This window comes from Larimichthys crocea, chromosome XXI (genome assembly GCF_000972845.2).
Source record: "Larimichthys crocea isolate SSNF chromosome XXI, L_crocea_2.0, whole genome shotgun sequence".
In the NCBI taxonomy this organism is placed as follows: Eukaryota; Metazoa; Chordata; class Actinopteri; family Sciaenidae; genus Larimichthys; species Larimichthys crocea.
In genome coordinates, this window is record NC_040031.1 from 5,182,223 (window position 1) to 5,207,555 (window position 25,333).

Below are 25,333 nucleotides of genomic sequence, written 5' to 3' on the forward strand. Positions count from 1 at the left end.
TTCTAAATATAGTGTTCAATTAAAAAATGTTGGTACATAACTACAGCAACGACAGCGACAGCAAATTATTAGCACTCTTGTCAACCTTTATAATAAAACAGGCTACATTTTCTGACAAAGACAATCAAGCCATTTAACAGTAAAAAGCCTGTTTAATTGCAGAATATATCGACAGTACAGTACAGCAATAAAAACACTGCCATATTGCTCCTATTTTACATGACTTACACAGCTGCTGTTCAGCTTATGAAACAAAACAGTTATACGGTACTTGTACAGTAAAGATGAGAAACACAAGATACAGACAGGCTCACGGAGCACTTCACCCATCACTTCCCACTCACAGGTGGCTGTGTTAATTAAGAAATGCACAATATTATAATAATCATAAGAGCAAGAACAAAGACACAGAGCAATCGATCCCTACAGTGGCGACGTCTTCGTCACCGGGTGTAAAAGGGACGAATTGGGCTGAAACGACTGATCACACAGGGAGCAGAGATGCACAGCCACGAAGCCCACAGACGATAAAAAACCGAAAAGAATAAAAAACCAAAAGAAATATGGATTACTATGTACGTACGCAATACATACATGACATGAAATGACTTGACATTGTCCATGGTTATTACTCTCAACTGGCCTTCATTTACCACGTGTTACATCCTCTTTGTTACTTGTACCTCAGTTCATGTATCACATGAGTGCTGCTGTATTTTACTACAAAGCTTCAGTTTGTAAATAAGGGCACCACAGCTGCTTCTTCACAGCCTTCTTCTCCCTCAGCTACCGCAGAATCCTGGGAGCCGACCTGTCGTCAGTCACCGCCTTGCGGAGCTTTACCCCCCGACGTATTGACACCAGCATATCCATGTCCTCCTGGGCCATAGGGGACGGCTCCTGGGGCGCACACAGAGCCTGATCCCCTGGCAGTGAGCTTCGGAAGGGGAAATGACCCTCACCGAGGGCGTGGGCGCTGGCTGCCAACTCCCCTATCTTCTCCACCAGGCTATGACGGTTGGCAGCGAGCAGAGGGTCCTCCTCAGCGCTGTGGGATACCATGCTGGGGGCCTGCTGGGCATACACAGTCCTGTCCGCCCCTCCTCCTCCTCCACAGCCCCAAGCATTGTCAGGGAGGCTCATCCGCTTTGGAGAACCCCTCATGTAGTCACTACTAGATGGGTCGTCACCATATATAAACTCCTCGCTGCCCATGCGATACTGCGAAGGGCTGGCATACCCCGGGGAATCTGGCACTGTTGGGGTCTTAACTGGCACAATAGGGGGCCGGATGGGAATGGGGCCGGACGTAGAGGGCGTGCGTCTAACTCCAGTTTTGGAGGACGGTGTTCGGCGAATGGTGGCTGTCCCAGAGGTGATTGCTCCAGAGCTGCTCCCCCCTGCTCCATTTGGAGTTCCCTGCAGGGTCTTACCTGCAGGCAGACCTGCTGTGCTGGCAGGCCTCTTTGTTTGGATCATACGGCGATAGCTCTGAGCGATGTTACTGTGTCGTGGGATAGTGGAGGACTTGTCAAAGTCGGCCTGTCCTTCACTGTCAGCATCTCCATTGAGCGAGTAGCATTCATAATCAGAACCTAAAAATGACAGTGAGTCATGAGAATCTATTATTCCACTGAAATAAACAATGAGTTATTCTGCAGCTGCTGAGCTTCTTACATAATCACTTACAGTAATTGTGTTAGCCCTGATGGTAAATGGTACAGCACTTTCCAAATAGGAAAACAATAGAAAGATTCAAAAATTCTGTTCTCTGTATGGATGCCTGTTTAGATGTGAAGTGTTACCTTGTGAGGGTATAGTGTCCTCAGAGCAAGAGGGGGTGTTGGTCTGTGTGCTGTAGCCACTGGAGTACTGCAGTGAGTCCCTGCTGCTCTTTTGCTGCTCCATACTCAAGCCTCTGGTCAGAACCATAGCTAGAGTACTGGCTGCTGGAGAGAGCGGCTCGCCATGCTGAAGCAGGTAGGACATACATAAAGATTAGTGCATATTTACATATGCAATTCACCACACTGAAACTTTCAAGACTGAATGTATATGCTTAAATTTACATTTTTATTCTCACCTTGGCTGCAATAGTTCCTGGACCAATTCTAGCTCGGTGGGGATCATCTGCTTGCATCACAGAATACCCCAGTGGACTGGGTGGAGCTTCAAGTTCTCTCATCTTATCCACAGACTCCCTCCTACGGTGCAGAGTGCTAGCCAACGAGGGCTCACAGGAACTCGATTTGGCCCAGTCCTGCAATACCAGAAGGAAAAATTAGACTATATTCCAACTGTGCATCTTCAGTGTTTTGCCATCCAACAGTCTTGCAGTCAGTTCAACATGAAGGCTGCCGATTTGGCTCATGAACTGGTTAGATGCTGATGTAGATATGGGCAGATTACAATTGGCAATGTAAGTGTTGTTACATGAGAGAGCCATCTCAGTTTAGCACATCTTTGTGAGGAAAGATTGGAAAACTGAGCTTGATGAGCAACAGCAAAATGGTGACTGTGAGGTCAAACTCATTAATGTGCATGAAGGCAATAAAACACAAGAAGCAAAGAAGCAACAAAGTTTAAAAAAAAAAAAAAAAGAAGAAGAAACCCAAAAGTAAAATTGCAAACGAAAACAAACCTTCCAGCTAGGAATCTTTGATGTGGGTGAGGGGGTGTTGGATCCAGGGGAGTGGTTAAATGTGGGGGACGCAGGAAGTATGACAGAGAGAGGCCTGATGGTGCCAGTGTGAGAGAAAGCAGGGCGAAAGGTACCGAAGGATGAGCATGAGCCAAACTGCGGAACGGACAGACAAGTCTGAGTCAGAGTGCTCAATATCCACGAATAGTCCACGTCAAACCGCAGTGCGGCTGTCAAGTAGAGCCCACGAGTCTCTTTAAACTGTAGATAACAATGAATAAAATGCACAGCACATCGTGTGTATGTGTGCAATTCTGTGCGTGTGTGTGTGTGTCCAAAAAAGCGTCTAAATGCATGCATTACTAACCGCTGTAGGAGAGTTGCACTCGCTGACAGACTGGCAGGTTTCTGAAGCCTCAGAGGAGGCTGAGCTTGTTGATTTCTGGTAAAGGGAAGATGAAGTAAAAATAGTGGAGGGGAAGAGGAAATGGAGAGAAAGAGAGAGAGAGAGGTGAGAGATGAGAGATGGATAGGAAGAAGGTAAGAGTTGGAGAGGTGTTGATGAGCTTTAGGAGGAGGGAGGTATCTGTCGTCTCGGAGGGGATCTATATACACCATAGCTTAGATTGAAAATAAAGTAGCCTGCAAGATCATTTATTCAAGAAAAGAACATTGCATCAGCTGCTGGTGTTCTGGTGTGCTACAGAGTTTGTACACTGCAATATGTTCAGACCGTGAGAGCTTGAATAACTTTATCAGTCCAGTGGGGAAAAAAAATTCAACATTTGCAACTGATAAAGCTCTATTGCAGCAAAAAAAAAAAATTACTTTGGTTATGGAGCTATTGAGCTCTTATTGAGACTACGGTTCTGTGTCTGAAATGCAAACAAGACTGAAGGTGCCAGATGGAAAAGGATTGCTGTTAAAAAGAGAATTGTTGTAAATCTACTGTGACAAGAAAGTGGTGATGTTTCTGTGCCCTCCTGCCCTGCAGCATTACTGCCTGAGGAATCTCCGGAGGTAACAAGTCTACTTTGTTCCTGGTTTTGCTCCAGTAAAATCCCCATGTCCTTCCTGATTACAGGATAAACTTCAGTGTTATGCTTGAGACTGGTACCTGACTGGTGATGTCAGAGGGCATGGGCGACGGAGGCTTAGAGTGGGTGTTGGCATCCTGGGACACAAAGCCTGAGTCATGAGAGGAGACGCTGCTGAGCCGATGTGCTCCTGCAGAGGGCATCTGGAGGAGACTGGTGAGAGGAGAGCTCATTAGTATATAACTCAACATGTATGGAAGATCTACAATGCCTCAACAAAAACAAATCAAATAAGTAAAAAAAATGTACATGTTAATTTCTTCATTTTTGTTATTTTTTTTATTGAGGTCCATTAAATATAACACACTCTTCAAATGGCAATTATTTAACTAGTGTCTTTTAAAAACTGACTGAATTTCTTACTGAAAAGTGAAGAGGCGTATTGTTTTTAAATTATTTCAGTGTTGTCCAGCAGAGAGCAGTAATAAATGCAAAGCACCGTCATTCACACATTTTTTTATTCATCCAACATCATCCACATCAGACTTAAATACAGCCACTTTAAAAGACCCGACCATGCTACACTGAAATATAATTTACTTTCTGTTCTGTGATTTGATTTTAATGTGGAATGGAAAATTCGTGTCACAATGAAAAAAAAAGTCTATATTAAAGACAAAAGGCTTCTTAATTGTCCTTTTAATGTGTAACGTGTATTCTTCATTTAATTATGACATTAAATACATACAGAAAAAGTAAATATAATTTTTCCCTTGCTTGGTTTCTTTTTATTTTAGGCATTTTAAGTCTTCCATAAAAAATACAGTATGCATGATTGTGATCAAGATTTAAGCATTTCTTCCCTTTATTTTGTTTTGAAACTTGTTTTGGGAGGATTTATGTGTGGGCCACGGCAAAAACAGAAAAAGCTAAATGAAAAATTAATCACAAAAGCTGAGAACATTCTTGTAATTTTGGAGCATCAAAGAGCATTAAAAAGTTATGCCTTCTTTGATTTTTCTTTCCCTCTGAACATTAACAGCTGTCTTTGAGCTTTTTGTCTCCAGCTCCTGTCATTTTCACTCAGCTTTACTTCTCTTTGTCACCCACGTATCTTCAGATATATACCCCCCCTCACCAACCCACCCAACGGAATATATCTGAAGTTATCGCTTCTCCTTAATCTTCATCCTCCAGGACGAGACTTAAGGAGGAATGTCAAATTAAATATGACAAATTAAATAACCTTGAATGACTCATGACTAGACACTGTCCTTATATCCTCTTTCTCTCTCCACTGTCTTTTTTCTGTCCTTCAACCAAAACCTGTGTCTCTTGATCAAATTTTTTTTTTTTATTCCCATACAAAACATTGCTGATTTTCATTTTTTTTTACCCACATCTGAATCATGAGATGCTTTTCTACAGGCAGAGAAAACTATGACCTTCATCCTGTCAAAAACCTTTTACAGACTCAGTGCATAAACGGGAAAATGAACACTCAAACCGACACCAAGGTTTCTCCGGAAAAAGCTGACAGTTGGAAGCTGTAAGATTTTCATAAACGAGTCTTATTTCACCCTAAAAATATCACACCAACTGTGATTTACAATTTAAATCTGCATTAAACTTCAAGACAGTCAAACACAGTCACCTTTGACCCGCATGTATGAATAAATTGTTGGGCTATCACTATTAGACTTCAGAATATGTGGATTTTGATTCTGTTGTAGGCTCACGGCTGTCAGACTGTGATGTTTCACAGCTTTGGACCTAAGCTGGCTGTAAGAAGCTTGAGAACTGTAAATCTGCCAGGAGCAAGAGCTGAGACACTGGCAGGTTACGCCATGTACTGCATGTTGTTGACTGTCACTAATAGTCTGCTGTGTGGTGATGGGGGGTGGGGGGGGTCTGCTCCTGTATTCATGACAATCTTTTTCGTTAATTCCTTTGTAATTGTGTGTGGGTTCAAATAAAAAAATATGCATGTTTGCTCAGATCCAGCACGAATAAAATCCTCTATAAACACATCTGACCCAGCATGCAAAACTTGTTGCATCTTAATATACTGTCAACACATGACACGTGTGTGTGCGTGTGTGTGTGTGTGTAGGATTAGTACCTGCACATGCTGCTCTTCCTGGAGCCAGTGCTGCTGGGGGAGGAAGGAGGCGTCTGGTAGGACCAGCTATAGTCAGACCCTTTCAGGTCCCGTATCACCTGCGGCACAAGACAAGAACATTACTTTTATATGTCAAGGGAAAAACAAGTCATGTTTTAGACAGATTGTGATTAATTTCAGCAGATTAAGACTTGTTTGGCGTCCACAAAAAAAGTTATTTCTTAAGTTGTACTGAGGGACACATGAAGGATAAATTAGTTTTGAAATATGTTTAGTCACGTTGTGGTAAGACTGTAATAGGATGGAAAAATAGTTAGCAGACATGAGATTTTCAGCCAAATGTGAGCATTGACATGAGTCATCTCACACCATCCATGCTCCAAAAACTTTGCATGAAAGCACCAGATGACACAGTGGCTAATAGCACTGATGTATCTGCACACTACTTTCTAATATTTTATTATTTTTGCTACTGCCAACAAATGTCATGACAAGCCTATCTGTTGCTCTTAGCCTAAAAGCCCATCTGTTCCCACTTAAGAGAAAAGTCTTTAAAATGCATTACGAATATGTAGTTCATTTTTAGAAAACAGAATATCATTTCTTCAAGAACTGTGCACTGTATTTTTAAGAAAATGGACTAAATTGCTAATTTGTTGGGGTCTATTTTAACAAGTGGATTGATAGCCATGCAGTGCACTTGGGAGTATGTACGGCAGACGGATGGAGCATGTGGGGTCAACTAAAAATAAACCCATTAAAGACCTTTTTTTACTTTAGTTTTATTTAGTTTTGGGACAACAATGTAGTTCAATGGCATAGAAAAGTTATATCAGGCTTTGGATACACAGACAATACTTTAGTTAGTGAGGTCAATTAACTTTTTCTTAAACAAACAGAAGAGAATAACAGCTTATGATATGATCTTGGACTGCAATAACACAAACTAGATAGATCCAACCTCCATCAGCATTAGTCGAAATAGTAGTAATAAACCTGTTACCTGCTCACTGGCTGGTGGCAGCTTGTGTGGGTCTTCAGTCAGCACAGTGAGGTCATCAACAATTGCCTGTAAATGTGTTATCTCTCCCAGCATAGCAATCTCTACATTCTGGAGGGGAAAACAGAATGGATTGCATGAACTAGCCACCACATCAACAACAAGAGCAAGCAAATTTATTTCCTACCACGTTTAGGTGTAAAAAAAAAAAAAAAAAGGCTAAATGTTCCTCACCACCACAGGCTGCAGCATGTTAATGAATGTACAGTAACGGCCTCTCTCTTCCAGGAGAGCCCTGCGCACTGCCTGCTTCTCTGTCTCCTCCATCAGCAGGTACATGTCACTGACATCCTGCATGGCACTGTCCAGCTGGGGGCGCAGGTTTCCCCGGCCTGTGTGAGGCAACACGGGGGCAGGAGAGGGAGTACAGAGCGAAGGTGGGAAGAGGCGAGTGGGGGGGTTGAGTAGAGACAGACAAGAGGAGAAGGAATGAAAAGAGATTGAGTATTTCAGAGGCGGGTGATAATTATGAAGTGACATGAAGGAAGATAAGTGTACATAGTGTGGGGAGGGAGGAGGGAAAAAATAAAAAATGAGAGATGATTAGAAGACATAATGATAAATGTCTTGTGTACTCAAGGTCAACGCACTGACAGACACTGCACTCAAATGGTTCATGTACGTGGAAATGAGAGGACACTGAACACATGTCATCAATCATGAGCTGATGCAAAGCAATGGCGGTGACCTGTCGATCCTGAAATGGATGTGATTAGACAAGAAAGTAAACAGAATGTCCTGGAGTCATTCAAGACTGCATGTCACAGTGACACTAGATGTAGATGAAGGGAGGCAAAAGAGCAAAAGGATGTGATGAAGATGGTCAAAGGGATGGCAAGTTCAAGACATGATTTACATAGACACACGCTGCCAGTTAAAGTTTTCTAAACACCCTATGATATATCTTAGCATTGGGACATTACAGCTTGAAGATATAAGTAAGGAATGCGCCTTTAAACTGTAGTGAATTTAGATCTTGCTATATTGCTGGCAAAAAGCTCTAGTTGTCTTTAACAGGAGCACACTGTTTATTTGTCTTACTGCTGTCTATATGTTTAACTCTAATTGGTTAATCTTTCAGCGTACCTGCATTTAATAAGGCGCTGATTGAATGACCCATTTAGGATCTGACAGCTCGCTAATTGATAGGTCTTTAAAAACAGAAGTTTAAGTAGAACTTTTTGTAGAGCCAAATGTCAGCTCATGACAAAGAAGCTTTTAGTACTCAGGAATCAAAGATTGTCTGACTGATAAGCTGCCACATAATTTACAGTTTCTTATTCTATTAAAAAATGTATTTAAGTAATGGACGGGCTACATTTGAAACAGGCTGACTGTGACACTGTCATATCTTACTGGGTTACTTTAATAGAGCAGAGCCATTACTACTATGACTTTACCCATTTTATTTCCACGCATGTATTACTTACAGTATTTATTGTTGGGATATCGTCATTTGAAGTTTGGGTAAAGGAATAGTTTTGGGTAAAGACATTTTGGGTAATACACTTATTCACCTGTCCACCAGCCAGTTAACTTAGCTTAGCATAAAGACAGGAAATGGGGGAAAACAGCAACATGTCATTTTTACACTTGCATTTCTGGATGAACTAAACATACAAGATACACTGTAAATTAGTGAATTTGTGATCGGTGGGTAGATTCTGTTCTCTTTGGACAGAGCTATACTAGCTTTAACCCCCCAGCCCCCTCCAATTTCCAGCCTTTGTGCTAAGCCAAGCAAACCAGTTGCTGGTGGCAGCTTCATATCTAGTGTACATTTAAGTAGTATACTTCTCACCTAATGCTGCTAGACAAGAAAGTGAATAAGTGTGTTCCCCTAAAATAAATAAAAATGCTGAGATGGCGTAGGGTTTTCTTTGACTGGCAGTTTCTAAACATGATTATGATGCCTTTAAGAACTATGTCCTGATGTTCTCACACAGGCAAAGCACAGCAGACATACCTAGAAGCTCTATAGCCAAGAGAAATAGCCAGTAAGAAATAGAGAGGGGGTTGCAGGAACAGGCAGGGAGGAGGAGAGACAGAAGAACAGGCAGTGTTAGCTGTATCAAATCGGAGCACATTGCATGTTTATGACTTAGCCCGTACCGCTGGTGAACAGTAAGTCCTGTATGCAAATAGGAGTTTAATTACAACCAGCAGTAGGGGTTAATGCAAGCACAGCCAGGAAAGAAGATAATTTATTTGATTTATAGGCTAGAAGCTGACAAATCATCCAAAGCTGGAAAGGAGCCTTTGAAATTGTGCCAGGCATTTTGATTTAATTGAGCTGTCATTTCTGATATTAGACTCTAGATGGCGCCAGTTCAATCTGAACCACTGCAGACCAGGGACAAGCAGCCAAGCAAACTTCATTAATATTAAAAATCTCAGTAAAGCTGTGTGAGGTGTTCTATCGCAGGCTTTATAAATCAAAAAGTTCTTGTCCCTGGGGAACATTTTTCTCACCTTTCCTTGCTTTCTTCTGCAGTTTTATGGTATCTAGCGACTTCCTTTTAATTTCCTGACGAGACCGCTTGTACTCTGTGGAGAGAAAGGCAAAACCAAACATGTATTGACTGTTCACAAACAAATAAAACCAGTTTTTAGAGTTTGTGTTTTCTGGCTATTTACCTTTGGCATGGTCTTTGTCCAGCTGATTAGCTGTCTTCTTCCATTCCTCTATTCTGTCCTGGAGTGGCGTAACCAGGCCTTCCATAAGAGCACTAGAGTGACAGGAAGAAACAACATGAGGAGAGGGAACAAGAGAATGAGGTTCATAACTAATACAGCACAAAAACACTCTGTAATGAGAGGAAGTTCAACATAAGAGAGAAAACTGTGATGGAGAGGGATAAAAAAAGAAAACACAGGTGACACTTACTTTGTGAAGTGGCGTAATTTTGCCTCAATGCTTCGGTGTCGCATGCACATCCTCGTCAAAGCTGAGCCGACATCCCTGGTGGCACCTTGAATAAGACAAACAAAACAAATTGTCACATATGATGTTGGCATTACAAATCATTGCTGTGCCGCTTGGCCTAGAAAAATATGTTTTTCTATAGAGGAGAAATAACACGCCAGGAAACTATTTGGAAAGGTTTAAGTCTCCCCTGTCAGCTGGATTTATCAGGTTCTTAGTTTCCCTGCTGGTGAGGCATTTCCAGCTGCAGCCACTAGTTGGACAAATGCTGATTGTAAAAACCAATAAATGTCACATTTGTTTGAGGAAAGCAAATGTGTCACAGTGTATGAAAACTAAAGCCCTACACTCCCCGCTGCTTGAAAAAACTTTGACACTGTAAGATTGCATGCATGATTCTCACCACAATGTAACAGCTTGTGTAAGTGTGTGATAACTGTACTTTTTCTCTCTGCTGTGTGTAATTAAAAGGAGTTTTCATCCCCTAAAGCCCAGGCTGACCCACTGTCTTACTGATGGTTTACAGCCTGATGTATAATGTGGCAGCACTGATCCTGTTGTAATCTGGGCCACATAAGGCTAATCTGAGGGTCTCTCACCACACGCGCATAATAGGAAGAGAGAGGGGGCATCTCTTAGCAGCAGACAGGCTTCACAGACTGGAGGCATGCATGATTGTATTTGTGTTCATGAAAGATTTTTGGAGAGCATGTGGACAGGTTCGAGAGTGTGTGTGTGTGTGTGTGGAGACAGGTGGTGTGATTTACCAACCCCCCACCCTTTCCGAAGTTCTCACCCCCTCTATCCTGGAGGAAAAAGGAGGGAACCCTGTAAGGGGATATCCCTCTATTCTTCCCTGCCTGCTCTGCCTTTCCTGTTCTCTCTGTTTCCTAAACACCATTCATGTAGGGCGGACACAGAGAGAGAGAGAGAGAGAGAAAGAGAAACTGGCTCTAACCTGCACTGGCAAAAACAGCCAGAAAGAGTGATGACACAGAAAGAAACACAGGACCAATATAGCAAGTCTGAAATCGGACACTGAGTGAGGAATGCTCCAGATGGTTGTCCAGTGAGATCTGTGCTATTTTTCCAAAGAAACTAGGTTAAAGTCTCTCGTCGATAGTGCGTCACATAGCGAGTTCAAAGAGCATTTCACTCCATCGCTTGGCTGTCAACCTCAGTGACGGTTGCACTAGTTCAAAGACGCTGAGCAACAGATCTGGACTCCATCTCACAAAGACATTTCCATTGGGCAGATGTAGAACAACTGGAGTGTGTTTGCGTGTTGGGGAATAGCTTTTCTAGGTGACTGAGAGAGAGTGGAAGGTTAGAGGTGAAAGGTCATCCAGCTGTATCACACACAGGCGTTACACAACAAGCAGGAAGGGATCAAGTTAACATGTGGAATCTATACACTGAGCTCTTGATATAAATAGTGAAAGAGACTGTGCATCTTTAAAAGGAGTGGTGTTGAGTATCTGTCATGTAACAGCCTATGTTCAGGGCATCATAAAGCCAAGTGTAAAGACAGATGTGCATTCAGGACACGTGTGCTCAGGTTATGCATCCCTCCTCTTAAAAGCATTACGCCAGTTCACAGCTGCAAATCAGCTCTCGCAGGATGGAGGCAGAAAGGAGGCGGGGTGGGTAATGTGGGCTCTTTTATCTCTATAACAGACCTTCCCAATGTCACCGTCGGCCAGAGAGAGCCCCCCAACCCCCTGCTCTCCTGTCCCATCCACACCTGCCAATTTCTTTTCCTTTCCCCTCCTCTTCCCTCCCGTCTCCTCCTCTCCTCCTTCCCCTCCCAGAGGGGGGATCAGCTGACAGCTACATCCTGGGGAGGTCTAGAGGCTTCCTGCCCATGTCCAAGAGCACTGCTGGCCTCTGGCCTCAGCCGGATGGATGGGGACAAAGTGATTCACTCTCATAGCACCCTGCACGCACACGCAGGCATGTGACAAACATATACAAGCTGGGAGGAGAGTTTAGATTGACTAGAAAGCCAAGTGTTGCGTACACTTCCAAATTCAAAAATAAAGAATATCTATTCATCCAACCTTGAAACAAATACCTCCCCAGTTGCTATAACTGAGATTATTCCCAGTTAAGGAGGGTTTTTTTTGTTGGTTTTGTTGTACTTTATCCTTATCCGAGCCATTTGAAGTAATTTGGTAGTTTTGGGCTATATAAATACAATCTCTCTCTCTCTCTAGATCCATCAATACTTGACTTTGTAGGAGCTTGAAACCTAGCTATAAGTGCATAGGAGCTGGGAAAGTGATTACTTAGCAGACCCGGACCCCTGGGGCTTTAGGGGGAGCATTGCCGACCTCATAGCAGACACCCACACGTGCATGAATGAAGCAAAACACAGACCAGGATGGAAGAGAGCTATTATGCAACCCTGCAATATATCTTAAGCCATGGAGCAAACAACTGGGAGCAACTGAGCAGTGCAGAAATGTGTGGTTCATTATAACAGCACTGCCGTGCATGTCGCAGAGTCTGATGGCGCCTGGTTCAGTACAAGCTGGACATAAATATAAATCGCCCCCAGATCTGCTGTGCATGTTGAGGAGTATGTGGGATTGCTGGTGGAAAGGTCAAGCCCCTGGGTTTTGCTGGGAACCTTATGCTCCAGTATCCTGGACCAGCGTATTGTGGTCTAAGCATTTAGTGTGAGTGGTCCCATCCAGAGCTCTGGTTCTGATTAACTCCACTGATTCCTCGGGGAAGGAGGAGCGTTTTAATAGGCCTGCTTTATAGGGGGCTCTCCTGCCAGGAGCCCAGGAGCCAGGAGCTAAACTGCCACGGGCCTCATTCCCTGATGTCTTCAACATGGGGGCTTAGCTTAACTATCTCCCTCTTTCAGCATCTAAACCCTGCTGCGCGGTTCAGGTTTCATATGCACTCGACTACTGAGCTGGAGCGAGATTCTGCTGTCGTTAGACCTGTGTGTTGTAACCGGCTTTCAAGCCCAATCCTGCTGTCCTGAGTTGAGTGGGCGCTCCCTCACTCTTTGCTTCCTGTGTCAATATAGCATGTTTATGTGGGCTGAAGAGCGAAAAGGTACAGAACATCCTCACAGTTCTACTTCCAGGAATATGAAGTATAAGCTCTCATAAAGCTGCCGCTTAGCTAAGGAAATTCCATCATCCGTGAGACAACAGTTATTCCTCACGTTGGCACCTTAGCCACGGAGCTGGCATAGACAGTTAAGCCTCCTGACTCTACCCTTCCCCGCTCCTTTTAAGTGCTACAGAATTTGAACTGGCAGGGACACAGCGGAGGCCACTGACGGATGAGAAGGGAGGAGAGGGGAGGATGAAAGAGGGTACACACTGCCGAGGTGTCGGCTGGGTTCGGCCAGTCTGGGGGCAGAGGAAGTGTTTGCTGGCTGCTGCAGGTGCAACAGGCACTGCCAGGACAAAAATCTCACACATTCGGTCCAGTAAATATATGATTAATGAGAAGCAGAATCAGTGGAAAGAACTGTTTCATGTGACGCTTTCCAATTTCATTCAAATATTCACATAGTTTGTTCCTCTCTCTCTCTTGCACTTTTTTAAAGTGAAGAAACAAAAAAAGAGAATGAGGAGGACTTGCTTGATCTTGTCAGATTCGCTGGCTTTGTTTGGTTACAAGTTGAGCAAATACAGCTGAGGCTTCTGAATTCAAAAAGACAGAGTCAACATCATACATTCACATCATCAAACACTTTGCTTCAAAGCACAGCTGAGGTTGGTGGTGTAGCTCGGTGAGAGCAGACGGTATTAAAAAGTAAAGTTGCGTCCCTAGCCTCTGCTGGTTAGGGAGCGGTATCTTCTGATAGAAGTAAGAGTGGATGAAACAGCCGCATGCGGACATCGATTGTGTATCAAGAGTTCAGTGCAGTACACCTGCGTCAAGAGAGTTGCTGTAGAGACTGTAGACACTTTAGAGACAGACACTATTTTCTCTTTTCTCCCCAGAACACCTCTGATCTAAAATGTGGGTATTTTCACATTCCCAAGAGTTTGACTTGGAAAGAAATGTTTTTATGTAAATGTTTTATCAGCTGAAAATATATTTAAAATGACAGATTGAGGCGATAAATAGATTTTACAAAGCCTGATGTAGTGTGACAGTGTTTGGGGACGAGTTTAACACTACTTTGTTTTAAAGAAAACAAACAAAAAAAAACTAGGCCACCCTCAAGTTTATGTTGAATATATTGAGCAATGGAAATGGCTTTTATGTAAGTTGTATACTGCATGCAGCAAATTCTGCAGCCCAAAAACCCCAAATTTACTTTAACCCTTGTGTTCTGTTGATACTGGCTCCATTCGACCTTTGTGGTCCCACAGACCCAACTGCTATGTGTGTGAAAATAGCAAAATTACCCATATTTTACTGTCATATTTTTCTTTTCTTCTTACAACACTGAAACCAAATATGTACAAAAATAGTGCAGTGGTAACTATTCCGTTTGACATAAACTGGGCTTGAACTTGAACTTAAAGAAATGATCATAAAGCATTGTTATTACACAACATTTTACAAATATTTCACATTATGTTGTTGCCAAAAGTAATTAACGATCAAATGAATGTACAGCATGTTGTCTTACATAGTGGTGTGGCACCACAGAAAGTTATAACTCTGTCTTAAACCTATTTTAAATGATTTTCAGAGGTGTAATGCTGCATACAATCTGCTGAAATTATCACATCTATAGTGCCATTGTAAATATGTGTTGTATTTAAGCATCTTAAACACCAAGCTTGTCTCAAAAGTTTTGGAGAACACCAAACAGAACATTTTTAGATCAAAACAGCTTTCGCAACCATTGTGTCACTTCCTTACATGTGGAATGCCACTTGTTCCCAGCAACAATAGCCCCCTAATGAAAGGCAGAGGAAACAGCCTCAAGATCAATTGTTTTAGCCACACAGTCAAACACACACTCGGCCCATTGTTGTCTGGCAAGTACGCACAGCAAGTTTCACCTCACAACCAGAAACACCCACAGACAGACAGACCTCTGTGTGTATGTGGTGTAAACATGTTCTGGAGTGCATTAGGACGAGACTGAAGGAGGAGGAGGAGGAGAACAAGGAGGAAGTGATATTTTTCTTTTGGAGGAGCTTCCTGTTCAGGGACATAAATGTTACTAAAAATAAACGCCGCCCCTCTTCCAGATGTGATTTTCAGTCGAGTTGAAAAAAGGGAGACCAGGGGAGAGAGCAAGAATAGTAAGGAAAAGAAAGACGGAGTGTATTCCACAGTAAAATGGAAAGAACAGAAAATCAACAGTCTTCTTTTCGCCTTCGAGAGGAGGACACTGGAGGATCCTACAGTATGTGCAGACAAAAGACTAAGGATGCATCGAAACTACACAAACAGCCAGGCAGACAGACACTGAAGCAGCAGTCTGTGAATGACTCAATAATGGATCAAAGCCTGCGAGCCAGTTCAATCAGATGACACAAGCTATCCTTCTTTCACCCTTTGAACCCTTTATTTCAGCTGACAAGGTTCTGCCCACAAAGTTCCCACAGCTCTACTCATTTGCAAACAATGCTGACACCACTGCTAGTGGTGCTGCTGATGCTCATGACTTCATAAGCTCCACCTCCCACCTGTAGCCTCCGAGTCTGAACTTACCCCGAGGGGATGTTTATTATCCTTGTTCCCCATCCTCCTCTGTGCTGAGCTTGATATATGACCAGTCAGAGCATAGATGTCAAATATAAACTCTGTGCATATTTTTTCATACTCACACTAATGGTAAAACTTTTCCATAAGGGTGGTTCTCTGCTTCTCTGCTTTGTTTATACCCAAAAAAAAATTTCCCCTACGCCAGCACTTGCCGAATCTTTGCAAATGCTCGCAGCTTTGTGAAGCTGTACATAGGCACAGTGATGCTTTAAGCTGAATAAATCAACATGTGAACATGCTGATGATTAGCAGGTATAATGTTTACATTCATGTTCACCATATTAGTTCAGCATGTTAGCACAAAGTACAGCTGAGGTTGCAGGTCATGTTTTAAAGTTTTACCAGGTGTAACATTTTGACCTGATTAAAAATCAGAGCTTCGGCAATATTTTGAAAAAAATAATCTTGAGTTGCACATAAATATCTATACCAGATACCATGTTGAACTGTCCAATAGTTGTTGAGATATTTTGTTGATAACCCAGAATATCAAACTTGTGGTGGTGACAGGAAATTGCTAAAGTCAGCAGGATTTATCCTCTAGGGATCATGGATGTCTGGGCAAAAGCAGTGGACTGACCATCCATCTGAGACAAGTCCTCCAACTGTTTTAAATCAACCACCTAAGTTGAATGAAACTATGCATATATCCCTTTCATTCCCTCTTTTAATGTCCTCCCTTACATTCCTCCATCAGACTCGCTCTCTCCCCCTCCTGTGTATTTTCCCTCCCTTCTCCGGCTCCCTTCCACGCCGAGTTCGTGTTCAGGATATAGCTGAACACAGTGTTCCCCTCAAGTCTCATGTTTGTCTTCTTAGTTCGGTATTCAGCCTCAGAATGAAAGTTATGCAGAGCCAAAAGATTTGTTTTCTCTCACATTATTATTCCCCCCGCTTTATCGTCTGCTTCTCACATCATTGTTCCAGCCATTTCACCCTTCGCCTTTTGCATGTGGTCATTATAATCGCTGGAAAACATTCATTTGCGGGTTGACCATGTTGAGTTTTGAGGCTGAAGCCCATAAACTCTATAGAGAGAGAGACATGGAAAGCTGTGCTGGGAAATGTTCTGACAGACATGGCAGACAGCTGAAGGAGAGAGAGGACGTTGTCAATACTTATGTGAGTTGAGCGACTTGTCGTGAAATACCTAAAGAGCCTAGTATACATTCATCAGGATGGCACAGCAGCCCAAAATGCAACAGCAAGTGTATTCATTAAATTGACTGCATGTACATGCATGTCTACTCTAAAACTCTACATCTATAAGCTATTTTATGAAGTCAAATCCACATGAGATGCAGATCTAACCTTCATGTCACTGTACACAGTAAGTACAACACAGGCTCATAATCAGGCTTGAACATGAAATGTCAAGCTTGATGGATGTCAGTGCTGATCACATGGTTGCACTCTCGTTATTTGACATGTCCATAAAAATAGCTGTGCTGCCGGGATAGCGTAGAGGACAGTAATCCCCTGATCTTGCTCTGCACTAGGCCACGGCCACATCTCATCCATGCCAGGCTGTCCAGATGGTTGGTAGGGATATCCGTCCCATCTGCCAAACCAGAGAAGCACAGGGGCCAAGCAGATTACTGCTTCGCTGAAACACTGATCTACTAACACACCGCCATTCCTCCACTGAATATAGACCACATGAGTAAGAGAACGCGTGACTGACAGAACATTATGTCTGTGTGTGTAATAGTGTGTGCATTTCACAGGCACTGGCACACAGATGCGAAGAGAGAAAAAGGTTTCGTCAGTGTCTAACACAAACTTGCAGTGCATCGCAGTCTGCCCCGCTGATCCCGGAGTGTGAATTTTTAAAGCTGGGGGTGGCTGATCAGGAAGGGAAGGGACGGCAGGCTGTGTCTGTGTGTTACAGAGTGGGGCTAAGAGGATTAGCTAAACGCCTCTGCCTAGCCTGGATACCCAGAGCTGTGGAAATCCCACTGCAATCACAGTCTCCATCCTGGGCAACCCACCCCCCACTGGACTCACCTCGCTCTCCGAAAAATATGGACGCTGTATTTCATAGCATGATGGACCATTAGCCCTGGACTATTCACTCTTTGACCTCTATCTAATTCAACCATGTCCAAAAATGGAAAAAATGAAGTCAACCTTGCACTAAAATACGACATCCAGCTTAGCAACAGCAAAACACCAAACACAGAGCCCACTATTCTCCAGATAAGTCAGGCCCTTTTATATACATCCCACAAGAAGTTAATATGAATGACAAAAATGGTGTAGACAACACACCAATAACCATTTGGCTGACCAATCTAAAAATAAAAATTACAGAGAGCTACCAGGCCCCAGGAAGGATGGGTGTTGAAATATGAAGCATTTATCTTTAAAAAAGCTAAAGTTCTCCAAATACATTCATCCAGTTTAGACTTTGTGGTTGGCGGACCTCTATTGAACCCAGATGCGAGCTGACAGTTCACTGAGATAGACATGCCTTTAGACATAGATCCATCAGCGCAGCTTAGAGAAACAGCACTGTCAGACATGGTGCCAAAACGCCTGGCAGCCGACTCCTCCAGCTGCTTCATAAAACACAGACGTTGACGCCCCAACTGTGACCGTAAACTCTAAAAATGGACAACACAGAGCGAAGGAAGCCCAAAAACATGAATGCAGACCAAGACGTTTTTGACACATGAACATGCAGACACAGAGATTTGTATGTAGCGGAGATGAGAGGAGGAGGAGAGAGGAAAAGGAAAAACTGCCCTCACAGTAAAAGACAACAACATAAGTCAGAACAGGAAAACATAAAACCTTCTTTCGTTCACTGTCAACTCTCCCTGGAGCAAACAAGAAGCACTGAATTTGGGGGGAAATGTTACTTTCCCAAGCAGGGAAACACGTGCAGTCTGGAGAGTGTGGGTGAAAGTTAAAGGGGTGATGGGGTGAGTGTGTCAAAGGTAGATTAAAGGAAGCAGAAGAAGAATGCGATGAAATCTCCAGCTGTGCCGGCAGCTGCAGCACGTCCCCCAACACGAGAGGGGAATCGGGGTGACATCGATGACAGCCAACAGTTCATAGCTTAGGGTCTGTCTTCTGTGGTGCAATCAGCCCTATATGGCTGTGCAGACGCTGAGGCAAACATGATCGCTGCAGGCAGACAGTCCCACACACGCATGAAGGGAGACAGACAGAGGGAGAAAGAGAGGGAATGAAATGGAGACTTACGAAATGGGAGTAATCTCTGAATTCTATTTATACACCACCGTTTCCTGAACAGTCTTGAGTCAGCCAGTGTAAAAGCAAGCGGAAAGAGTGGAACATCTGGATGCCAAAATACTTCAGGATACCTTTTAACATTGCAGCTGCAGAAGGAAAATTTGCTTTAGCTACTGTATTGTCCATGAAGCCTGCAGCCTGGGGTTCAAAGGTTATCCCAGTCCACCGTGAGCCAGCTTCAATAAATATCGGCATTTCTCCTGCCGCTAAATTAATTGCTGAGGGCTGGGCACATGCAAAGCTCCCACAGGAGAAGTGGAATTGAAGTGGTGTGGTGGTGAAGAGTGCATTAAAATTGCATAACCTCTTTTAGGTTCTGTAAAAAAATTGTTTGCATTCACAGCAAATGCAAGCAAACACTGAAAACATCAACACCAAAATTAAATCGTCTGTATGCTCAGCACAAACACTGATGGAAGTAAATGCCCAGGAGTTATTTTCTCATAAATTGTCTAAAAACAACAAATGCAAATCCCAAAATAACAAAGCGTTGGCTTACAATAGCTTTTTTTGCATGTCCAGTGGTCAAATAAGATTAGGAGTCTCTGAGACTGTGATTACTGCAGTGCCTTGAGCTAAATGCTAATTTACACACATTGAGGTTAGTCAAAGTACTGCATAAATTAAAACTTTGATCTGATGACAAATGGTACTATGAAAGATCTGTATCACCAAAGTTATTAGGATTCATCCTCTGGGTACTGTAGATATCTGCACCAATTTTCATGGCAATCCATTAGATGGTTGCAGAGATATTTCAGTCTGGAACAAAGTGACCGGCCGACTGACAAACTAACCAACTGCCATCCACATCCGCTGTCAGACACACCACTAGCAAGTCTAAAAACCAGACGATATTTGATCTACAATCATGTAAAATAAATAAAGATGAGATGTTGAAATCATCAAAATGTTCATCAGCATTAATCATGGAACTGCGTTTCATTAGTCTCTCGTCACATAGAGGTCCCTGCATCCCTCTTACGGTCTGTGGCTTGAGATGGATGACATTAATCCTGAAGTTAATGTCCCTGGGAGAGGAACAGAAGAGTGAGTGGGCGTACAGTATGAGTGACACACTTATGGGGATTTTATGCATCTCGCTGTAAAACTCAATACGCCCCTTCTCTCTCATCTCTCTTTGGTCTATCTATCATCCTGCTGTTTTCCCTTTCTTTTACTGTAGACACACTTTTCCTTTGAAGCCCTGCCACAGTCTATACCCATGTTTTATTGAAGCAGACCGCCAGCTGCTAGCAGGTTGACCCCAGTCTACCTTGCTTCACCTTGCAGAACTCATGCGCCCACATCAGGAATTGTTTAAGGTGAGCAGATGATATCACCATGACAATAAAACTCTTCTGTTACTGGACAGGCTACAGGAGTAAAACTGGCAACAATGTGTGAACACTGTTGAACAAATGCCCGTTTAGCCTTTTTCTCTAGCAGGAAGTGGTCAGTAAGGGGCTGTAGCAGTGCAACAGTATGTTAGCCCGCTGGCATGTGACCTGTGAGGTCAGGTGGCCGACTACCAGCTGTCACTCTTTGAATATCTTTTTGTGTGCGTGTATGCTCATCTGATTGTGTCTTTGCGTGAGGAAGGAGCCTCACATGCTTTTCCCGGGTTTCACAGCGTTTTTTTTTTTTTTTTTAACCCACATAATGCTCTCAACGATCAACTCTAAGGAAATCTGTGTTAATCAGCCGCCTCTCTGCTCAGCCTGTCTGCTGCCACTAGCAGGGTGACAGATCAGCAGACCTCATTAAGACCGAAGAAAAAATAAGCTCAGATTTTCATTTCTGAGTCGCCAGGAGCTGCCCCCACTTAGGCCATCTTAGAGAGGCTGAATTGTGTTTTGGAGGTGCTATACTGCCTGTCCAATACTATTTTTCCTGGATTATGTTTAGTGCTGCAAAGTCATTAGAAAATTTGAGCGATCTACAAGTTATATGTCAAAACAGAGAATGTTTGTTGATGTAAGTCTTTACTGGATGCTGTAACCCTTACATCCAGACAAAGTCCAAGTGCAAGGAGTGTGATACAGCACGACAGAAAACATTACAGTAGTGTAACTCACCCATAATGCAGAGCTACACTACACATTTACAGCAAACACAAATAATCAGTGTGCAACAATCCATGAACACAATGAATTGATTTCTTTTATACTCTTAACTCCACAGTGTGAGCTTGGATTAATTGAAAAAATAACCTCCCCTCTTACCTCTAGAGTTGGTAGCCATGTCCGCCACCTTCTGAAAGGCATCTAAAAAGGCCACTGCTGCCAGAATTGTGGTCCTGTAAATACATTGGCACATGTTCACTGCACTGTAACTCTATAAATAAAAGAGTCTGTAAATGTTTCACATTGTTCATCAAAGTGTACCGTTCACTGAGACTACTTCTCACCTGAGTTGAGAGTGCAGTTTTGTGGCCTTGGCACTGAAGTCTTCCCACACAGGGTAAGAGCTCTGAGAAGAGAACAGAGAAAAAGAAATGAGACAAATAAATATCTTGCCAAGGACTTTTAAGTGCATAAGCATACTGTCTCACACACACACATGGACACAAGAAGACAGAATGTTCTCTGCAACAGGACAGAATCTGGTACAGTTTAAAAACATTTCAATCAGCTTTAGTTGCTGTATTTTACTGCTTAATGCACACTGATAAGACACTGAGTTGAAATAACTCAAAGAGACCTTGGCTTCTTCCCCTGGGGGTTGGAAACAGGTTGGTGTATGAGCTCTTTGCTCTGACTTGTTTTTAAAAAGGTCAGATTTTTCAGTGCACCCTTCTGTCGTTACTGTCCTCAATCAGCCTATACGCCCACTTCTTTCATTCTGGTTCGTGTGTTCACATGTTAACATATCTATTAGGCATGCGTGATCTGCATAAGCTCTCATATCACAGGTGTTTATGTGCATGGGTGAGGTATATGGCCAGTCTTTGAAAAGAAATCTGGGATAGATTTACCACAGGATCATCACAAGCTGCCTTGAGCTACAAGAGCAGAAACCAAACATAAAACACATTCGAGGCTCGATCCCATTAGAGCAAGAGCTTGAGCCCTGGAGAAAGGAGAGGAAGGGCATAACCCCTGTGCGTCTCTTTGATGGATCGGAGCCAGAAGAGGCCACACATCCTCTATATAGTCACTTTGCAATCTGGAAACAGTCTTACTCTTCATCATTTCTGATATAACCTCCATCCTGGCAATGACAGCGTTTAACTTCCGTCTTCTCTCGGATAAACCCTTAAAGCGATCCCTGACAGAAATATTCGCCATGAACCTCCCAGCCTCGCTGTCTGCACTTGACTCCAACAGGTGTCTAATTAGTTTGTGTGGCCTGTGACTCCCAGAGGCAGTAGGGATGCGCTGCCAAGACAGCTGAGGGAGGAGGGTGAAGAAACGGGCAAAGAAGGGATACATGCAAAGCAGCAAGGAGGGGCGGCATGGCGGGGGGGGCCACAGTCACATTTTTCTTCATCCACACCCAGCTACTCCCAAGAGGTGAGAAGGGGAGACAAACAGAGGAAGAGGAAGGAGAGAGAGACAGAGGCTCTTCCTCCCACGCCTCGTCGTTCACAGGAGGGTGAGGTCTGAACTATCGTAGGCCGGTAGTCAGTGCTGCTCAAGGACATTTTTTCTTTTATTAAAAAAAAGTGGTGGTTTTTGTTTTCCCACACAGCCAGGCTTTGAATCACATCCATCGCTGACCTAATTCTTGATTGCTGATCTAATCCAGCTGAATCATTTTATTTCTCTCCACTCTCTACCTCATCTTCTCCCACCTCCTACTCTCACAGCTTCATCAGACTGTTATAAAACCAACGGGTGCTTGCTTGTACCAACACATTTAGTCCGTGCAGCCTATATGAGGCTTTTGAAGTTTACTTTGCGGGGTATTGTGTAGGTAATTGTGCATTATACTGTAACATAATTATCAGTGAGATCAGCACAGGAAGGCCGTGCTGCTAAGTTGCTCCCATGCGGGGGTAAAGCTGGTCTGACAGGCTTGTGTGGCCCAGCCAGGCGGCAGGAATGAGGTCAGATCTCAGACAGTGGACATCAACACTGTGCTGACTAAGGGCTTCAGTCTCATTCATCTGCACTGCTTATCAATACACAGACTGCCTCTTTCTAAGAGCCCTGGCTCTCTCTCTACAACACAAAAGGGCAATATATGAAACCAAACCAGCACTGCCAATAGCTGAAAGCTGATTTCATTGGAGCCTGACAAACGAAGCACCATAAATAGTCTGTCCGGAAGGCACCACGACCTCATGAGCCGGTGATCAATAAGAAATCTGTTAGGTGGAAAGTGTCCGCCTGATGCTTGACTTGTTCTGTAGCATGAGCATCGTCCACAATGAGAAGACTGGGAGCTGCCACCAGGCCTGATGAATATGTTCACCCTTTCCATCTGTTGTGGTGAACAACAACAGACCACCCTGGTTCAACTTCCTTGACTTGACCCCTCCCCCAACACACACACACACACAGACACACACACTTGCATGTGTGTGTAAAAGATAACAGGAGATGTGTGGCTGATGCTGAAGAAATCATTTTAAACTAAGCTGAGAGGTGGATAGCTCATGTTTTATCTAAATAAGACGCAACGGGTTACTAAAATAAGGCCTGGATCAAATGTATTGAACTACATATTGCTGAAGTAGAGATTTCCTGCCACAAGGCCAAACATCAGGGAGTACAATCGATAACCTTTCAAGCCAGTTTCTGCCTAGGAGGTTGAGGCAATGGGGGCCAGTTATTTTCTTTCAGAGCATCCTTCTGTGTCTGACATTTAATCTAGAAAAACCTTGGAGGCTAGGATGAAAGAGGGACAGCCATCTGGGGGTCAAATAGTGTGATAGTCGCACAAAATTAAATGTATCTCCCAATTTTAATTGCTCTTTTCCCATCTAATACCAGATTAATGATGATGAGGTCATGGTTTGACCCCTGAACCAAACATTTCAATGCAAAAACAAGTAGTTTAATCCCAAAATGAACATTTAGCTGTGCTTATACCTCCATCCAAGCAGTTCTTGTGTAGTACACAGATTGACACACTGCCTGAAGTATTGTTAAATGAAACCAGTGGCTGACAAGACCTGCTGCACATTATGCAAATAACACAAAGGGAAACATGTTTCATCCCTCAGTTTGTCCTGCAGCGGTGTTTCCAGTGGGGGAGGACCCGGTGAAAGAGACAAAGGCAGTAAAAATATATGCGTCTGATCAGCCACTGTGCAACCACAAAAAAAAGGTCACATATTAATCCGTGTCTACTTTGATTTACATGTGTGTTACCTTCATGTCGTTTACGATGGCCTGGAATAATCCACCCAGCGCTCCACACTCCTTCTCCACCGACTCCATGGTGTCAAAAACAAACAAAACTAAACAAAAAAGCTCGCAGAAAGACTAAATAAATCAGATTAAATATCCGATTGTTGACGCGTTTTTAAACATCAGACATGGAGATCTTTGTTTTGTTCAGTCGCCCTTCCTTGTCCTCTCCTCCTATAACGTCAGTGAGGCAGCAGAGGAGAGGATGCGAAGCCTCGGAAAAGCCCACAGCGAGCCGAACAGCCTGCGGAGCGCACAGACAAAAAGAAACGTGCTGCTCGGGGAGCACCGGGATCCGCCGCTCGTTCCACCACCGCCGCCGCCGCTACTCGCCTCTCGGACGCACGGGATGGATGGATGGAGGGGGGGCAGGGACGCGATATGGCTGGGAGAACTACAGCCGGAAAACGAGCAGGATATGTGCACTGTGGCTCCTCATGATCACCGCGTTAACGCGAATAAGAGAGCGATCCCAATTGTGGGGTAGAGGGCAAGAGGAGGCGGAGGAGGGGGGCACCACGGGGGCCAGGATCGGTCGCAGGTCTGGGACGCGGGGACGCGCTCCGTTGTTAGTGGCGGAGCAGATGTCTCAGGGCTGGAGTCTCCCGTAATACAATCCATGGGAATGGAAAGGGGGCTGGTCAAGTTTTTTTTTCTTTTTCTTTGCACATTAGATAAAGAGGAGGGGTTAAGGAGGAACACCCCCTCTTTTACTCCCTCCTCACCTCCTTCCACCCCCATGCAAACAAAAGTGAAGCCTGCCTTCTCAGTGAACAACTGACTGAGATGTAAAAGAGGATTTCCTCAGTGCCTGATGTGTATTCACACACGCGTCCGTTAATGATCATTTGCGCCGCACAGATTGGCTCTTAGTTGTTTTCGGTAAACAGGAGCATGTGGACCATCATCACCTCACTTTGTAGCTACTGGTTAATCTCTGAAATCAACATGACAAAAGTCAGAATGTTGATTCAAAATGATTTCCTTAAAGGTCCAGTGTGTGAGTATTTATTGACAGGAATGGAATACAATATTCATTAGTTTGTTTTCATTAGTGCACCTGAAAATAAGAATTGCTGTGTGTTTGTTGTCTTAAAACAAGTCCTCATACGGCAAGAGCGGGTCCTCTTCCACAGAGTCCGCCATGTTGAACCGTCATTTTTGTACAGTAGCCCAGAACAGACAAACCATATACTGATCTAGATATGGCTTTTTGCTTTTCA

General features: G+C 43.6%; 1 protein-coding gene across 4 annotated transcripts; it reads right to left on the reverse strand.

Annotated features, from left to right (window-relative positions):
• Window positions 1-132: 132 nt before the first annotated feature.
• Window positions 133-24,816, reverse strand: mtss1la (MTSS I-BAR domain containing 2a). 4 transcript variants are annotated; one of them, XM_010736890.3, is made up of 15 exons: window positions 24,072-24,816; window positions 21,161-21,222; window positions 20,976-21,049; window positions 9,748-9,832; window positions 9,498-9,589; window positions 9,333-9,407; window positions 7,035-7,192; window positions 6,804-6,911; window positions 5,801-5,898; window positions 3,759-3,891; window positions 3,009-3,083; window positions 2,642-2,797; window positions 2,084-2,260; window positions 1,806-1,971; window positions 133-1,595 (listed from the first exon to the last, which is right to left on the reverse strand). In XM_010736890.3, the coding sequence occupies exons 1-15, from the start codon at window positions 24,138-24,140 to the stop codon at window positions 787-789; spliced, it is 2,337 nt and encodes a 778-aa protein (XP_010735192.2). In that variant the 5' UTR covers window positions 24,141-24,816; the 3' UTR covers window positions 133-786. The 4 variants fall into 4 exon arrangements, with proteins under 4 accessions (XP_010735192.2, XP_010735193.2, XP_027128712.1 ...); XM_010736891.3 differs by lacking the exon at window positions 2,642-2,797 and having other exon boundaries at window positions 24,072-24,794; XM_027272911.1 differs by lacking the exons at window positions 2,642-2,797; window positions 3,009-3,083 and having other exon boundaries at window positions 24,072-24,796.
• Window positions 24,817-25,333: the final 517 nt, after the last annotated feature.